The 5892-nt window shown below is 45.1% G+C and overlaps 1 protein-coding gene across 1 annotated transcript in view; it reads left to right on the top strand.

Moving 5' to 3' along the window:
• The first annotated feature begins 529 nt into the window (after positions 1-529).
• Positions 530-5892, top strand: part of CNRIP1 (cannabinoid receptor interacting protein 1) — a 102264-nt gene continuing 96901 nt past the window's right edge. Inside the window, exons 1-2 of the mRNA XM_007940078.2 lie at positions 530-708; positions 2615-2765. Coding sequence (XP_007938269.1) covers positions 530-708; positions 2615-2765 — 330 coding nt within the window. The remainder of the gene's footprint in view (positions 709-2614; positions 2766-5892) is intronic.

Raw genomic sequence — 5892 nt, 5'->3', positions numbered from 1 at the left:
GAGATGGTATCCAGATTCCAGAGGTTTCGCTCCTTAGTGTAGCAGTCCCTTAACCCCAGCGCCCTCACCCTTTCCCTCCCAAGTCCTCTCCTCAGGCGGCCCTGCGCCATTCTAGGAGGAGCCTAAAAGCCCTCTTTCCCAGCTGATGGGGATTGTGGTGCGTAAACAGGATTAACTCTCTCCGCCCCAGCTGCCACTGGTCTGCCCAGCGGCCTGAGGCCGGAGCGCGTCCTCTGGTGAGCAGAGGTAGCAGGGCAGCAAGCGGGGGATGGGGAGGCTTGGGGTTTGGGAGCTGCCTCCCGGGCCTGCTTCATCCCGGAGTGGGGCAAGGAACCATTCCCTCACGACCTGCTCCTCAAAAGCCCGCGTGGACAGCGGCGACAGCGTGGGCTCCTAGCCGTTGCCTCCCATCCACCACCTCCCTCTCCCGCCCTGCGCTTCCTCTCCGCCCACCGCGCTCCAGCCTCCTGGTCGCCGCCAGCGTCGTCCCCCGCCCCCTGGAGCAGCCGCGCCAGCCCCTTGCCCAGCCATGGGGGACCTGCCGGGCTTGGTGCGCCTTTCCATCGCATTGCGCATACAGCCCAACGACGGTCCAGTCTTCTTCAAGGTGGACGGGCAGCGCTTCGGCCAGAACCGCACTATCAAACTGCTCACTGGCTCCTCCTACAAGGTGGAAGTGAAGATTAAGCCCACCACGCTGCAAGTCCAGTGAGTGTGGTCGGGGGAGGGGGACAGAACCTGGGGATAGAGCCTGGGCGCGCGCGCAGCTGCAGGGCCCCGTCCGGGGTGCAGATTGAGGGCCCCAGGACGCCCCGAGCCTCTCCCGGGCTCGTCTGGCCTCGCGCGGTGATCCGAGGGCCGCCGGGAAGTAGTCAGCTCCCTATTTCCCATCCTCTCCTCATTTGCTTTATGACTATTCTCACTTCTCTCCACCCAATGCCGTGATCTCAGTGAAGTAATTATTGGAGGCCAGGTTTTCTTTTCTTGTAAATTCTCACCCCACCTATACAGCCATTCCTGGAAGGGTTACTTCCTCGATCTGCGTAGAACCCAAAACCTCCAGGGTGGGGACGGTGGGAGAAGCTTGCCGCGGGGTCATCTACTGCAATCTCAGCTCTCTAGTCTCCATGCAGGTGTCCCGCCCCTGTGCTACGGGAGAGAATGAAGGGAGAAGGGCAGAGGAATGAGGTGTAAGGGGGAGGGGGCCTTGTTGGGGCTTCCTGAGAGATGATACCCACTCTTCGATCCCCTGTAATGAGGCTGGGAACCCCAGGTCTGGAGGGGCGGGCTAAATAAGTCAGAGAGCAGTCTCTTCAGCTCAGGACTCGTTCCACGGTTTTCCTTGCCTCGTGCTTTTCTTCTTCACCCGAGTTTAAGCCTGGTGATGGTGCCTTGACAGACTGACACCAAAGCTCTTTGGTTTATTCGTGACAGAGGTTGTCACTTCCCTACTATCACAGGACACTGCACCCAATAGACCTCTGGCAGAAAAGCCAGTGTGGGACCCTGATTGGGAAATAATCCATAGGTGGGAACCCTTTACCTTTGAGATTCCACATGAACATAGGTGTGAAGTGTAGTCTGGAAGGAGGAAATCAACCATTATTTGTTGTATGTACCATATGTCAGATATGGGGACTTTGAATCCATCAGACACATTTTATTGCTTCAGTGTCCACATGTGTTCATTAATTCAATAAAACTGAATTAGCTACCTAGGTGCCAGGCCCTAATGAAAGGACCTAGAACCAAGCCTTGTTGTTTCTGGTGTTTCTGGTTCATCCATTTGGTCGATGTATATCTCAGCATCCTCATGGCCCCATGTACCTGTTTCCCAGTGTTATGTACATTTGAATATGATCCAGGCTTTTCCTTCTCTCTTTCCTGACAATCTCTTCCACCATGTCATCTCTTTTATATTCTATTTTCTTTGCAGTGGTTCTGCTTTTTCACTAACTTAAGGAACCAATGTGTGTTAATGACAAAACTAGTTTTTCTAGTTCCACTTTAATTTTTCAAGGGGGTTTCAATGACCTAACCCGGTGCTTCTCAAATTTGTGTGGTAATCACCTGGAGTGCTTGTTAAAACTCAGATTGCTTGGCAACTCCCCTAGAGTTTCCGATTTAGTACCTCTACGGTTGGGCCTAAAATTTGCATTCCTAATAGATTAGCAGGTGATGCAGATGCTTCTGGTCCAGGGATTTAATCTCAAAAACCATTATCTTGACCAGGGCTTTGAAGTGGTTTGACCACCTGCTGAGAATTTACATTTTCACCCTAAATATATTGAATCAGAATCTACATTTTAACAAGATTCCCCAGGTGATTCTTATGTATACCAACTCATATAGTCCAACTTGGCCTTGTACAGGTGTTCTAGATGAGAATACTGAGATCAGTTCAGAGAGATTTAGTAATTGGTCCAAGGTCACATAACTAAGTTGTGGGAGGTTTAGTTGGAGGATTCAAACCTCTTTGACCTTTCAGTCATTTCCACCATACCATAATATCTCCCGTAGTCAAGCCATGTAGAATTCCTGCTTGGAGTTTTGGTCCATACTGGGATAGGGTGCTTAAGTCCTGCCATATGTAGTCAACTCATATCCATTGCAGGAGCATTTCCATTGGTGGCACGCTTGTCCCGCTTGAGCTGAAGTCTAAAGAACCTGACGGAGACAGAATTGTTTATACAGGCATATATGACACAGAAGGTGTGGCCCCAACCAAGAGTGGAGAACGGCAGCCCATCCAGATCACCATGCCGGTAAGGCCTGTTTAGGGGCTTGGGTATGCAATGCCAGGGCTAATGGAAACCACGAAAAATAAAACAATCAGTATCTCCCTTTTAAAAAAAGGAATAATCAGTTGCTGTCAAGTCAGTTCTGATTCATGCCAACCACCCCATGCTTGTCTGAGTAGAACTGTGCTCCAGAGGTTTTGCAGTGGCTGACTTTTTGGAAATAGATTGCCAGGACTTTCTTCCAAGGCACCTCTGGATGGTCTTGAATCTGCAGTGTGTTGGTTAGCAGCCGAGTGCATTAACCATTTGCATCACTCAGAGATGCCAAGAAAAGGTATATTTGGAGCCAATTACTATGAAAATAGTTTCCTTTATAGATCTGCTGGAGAAGGAGCTATCTGGCTAATAAACTCCTTTGCTTTATAGGCTGGTCCTATAGGTGCTGAAAGACACCATCTATGTAGCAGCAGATAATATACTCTATATCAGAACTGGTTTATATCAGTTGTTTAACTGACCCTGAAATGTCTTTGGCTCTAAATAGCCTACAAAATTTTGGCTATGGGAAAATTGATTTGAATGACATTTTGCCGTTTAAATCTGCACTAAGTGGATGTGCTTCTAATATCTATTCCTACTTGATATGGCAAAACAATGTTTATGTCCTGGTAATACTGGCCCTGAACAGAAAAGAAAACAAATTGGTAGCAAGGATGGAATTGAAAAATAGATTTAACTGTACGTGCAAACAATAATAAATTATAAATTAAGCTTTCTAAAATAAGGGGAAAAGAAAACTCGTCTGAACTGCTGCTATGAAACTGGGGTAGCATTTTCCCTCTGCAAGGACAATCTTGAATTGGGTTCTCTAGCTTTATGGGGAAGATCACAGATGTTCTCAAATATCAGTATGCACAAGAAGCTCCTTGGGAGTTTACTTAAAATGCCAGTCCTAGGTCCCCACTGATTTTGGTTCAGTAAGCTATCTGGACTGGGGCCTAAGAAACTTAAACTTTAAGAAGCATACCCAGTAATCCTGATTGGGATGATCCATAGAATATACCTTGAGAAGCCTGATCAGAACTATAAAACGGATCTAGTCCTTTGCAACTTTAAAGGTTTCAGAGTGCCCACTGTAAGGACTGTGGAGCTGGCACAGGACCGGGCGGTGTTTGATTCTTCTGTGTATAGGGTCACTATGAGTCGGAGACGACTGATGGCACCTAATAACAGCAAACACTGTCCTTCAGTCACAGCAGTAACAAAGAAACAATCTAGTCATTCATTTTTTGCATCCTATATTTGAGCTGTTTTAGTAAGAGTTCTATTTCCCATCAAAGACTATTCATTAGGAAAAAAATACAGCAATGGGGAAAATAGATAATTCCAACAAGAGATGACTGTTGTTAACATTCTAAGAAACTTGTTTCTACATGTATTCCACATATATACTTTTTTTTTAAATTGTGCGTTAGGTGCAAATTTACAGAGCAGAGTTTGTTTTACATTCAATATCTCGTGTGCGTTTGGTTTCACTCCCCAATTACCATCCCCAACCCTAACCCACTCTTCTCCCCTCCCTTCCCAGTACATCTCCCCCCTCCCATGCCTGTCATAGTTGTGCACTCCTGTGTGTCCTGCACTTCTTCCCTACAAATGTTGCCCCTTTGGTGCCCCGTGGTCTATTGCTCCAAGGGATGCATCTCCGTAGAGTACATGGGTGCATCACCCTGGGTTAAGTGGTCTGCATGTGGTCTTGTTTACTATTGAGCTGAGAGCCAGCCCCTGGGAGTGAGTTTTATTCCAGGCCCAAAGTACTGGGGGGTCCCACCAGACTCCATCTGACCGGTAATTCTAGTCATTATTGTGTTTTTGGATTTTGTTCCACATTTTTCCTCCCGCTCTGTCCAGGATCTCCAGTTCTACAAATATACTTTTCTCTACTTAATATGTATCTTTGACTGTCAAACACACAACTGTTGTTGTTGTTGTTGTTATATGCCATCAAGTCAGACTAGGACATTATATTTAAAATCTGTGTGTATACTTTGTTCTATAAATGTATTAAATTTTCAGTCCCCTATTGCTGGTCATTTCCATTTCTAAGACTTGTAAACAAAGCAATGATAATTTCTGCACAGTTATCTAATATTTTCTTGGGTTGCATTGCTAGAAGAAGTGTGCATGTGAAGGCAAGTTATCAGTACAGCCCAACTGACCTCCAGAATGACTAGGGAATTTATACTCCTGTAAACTGTATTTGAGTGTTCATCCCTCTCTCTACACTAAATATGATTAAAAACTTTTAAATATTTATCTTCAGCTATGGTGGCGTAGTGCCTGAGGCATTTGACTGCTAACCAGAAGGCTGACGGTTCAAACCCACCAGCCACTCCTTGGAAGGGAGATTGGACAATCTACTTCTTTAGTGACACCACTTTGGAAATCCAAGAAGAGATCACTATATTATGGCCCCTGAATTTCCGCCTAGGTTTTCCTTGAAGAACTTTATAGTTTTTTGTTTGACATTTAAGTCTTTGATCCATCTGGAGTTAGTTTTTGTATATGGTGTGAGGTACAGATCTTGTTTCATTTGTCTGCAAATGGATATCCCATTTTGCCAGCACCATTTATTAAACAAACATTCTCTTCCCTATTTAATGGATTTCAGCCCTTTGCCAAAGATCAGCTGACCATAGGTCAATGGATCTATTTCTGGGTTCTCAATTCTATTCCATTGGTCTATGTGTCTGTCATTGTACTAGTACCAAGCAGTTTTGACTTCTTTGGCTGTATAGTAGGTTTTGAGATCCAGCAATATGAGACCTCCTACTTTGTTCTTCAATAGTCCTTTCCTCATCCGAGGTCTCTTTCCTTTCCATTTAAAATTAGGGGCTGGATTTTTCATATTCTTAAAGAATATTGATGGGATCTGGATCGGGATTGCATTGAATGTATAGATTGCTTTGAGTAGAATTGACATTTTCACAATGTTCAATCTTCCTATCCACGAGCATGGAATGTTCTCCCATTTATGTAGATCTCTTATGGTTTCTTTTTTTTTTTTTTTTTTATTAGGATTTGGGTGAAGATTTACAGAGTAAATTCACTTTTCATACAGCAGTTCACATATACTTTGTCTCATGTCATT

The sequence above is a fragment of the Orycteropus afer genome, unplaced genomic scaffold, assembly GCF_000298275.1.
Source record: "Orycteropus afer afer isolate SDZICR_OR568_19922 unplaced genomic scaffold, OryAfe1.0 scaffold00065, whole genome shotgun sequence".
Lineage (NCBI taxonomy): Eukaryota > Metazoa > Chordata > Mammalia > Tubulidentata > Orycteropodidae > Orycteropus > Orycteropus afer.
This window is presented reverse-complemented; position numbering and strand designations above follow the sequence as displayed.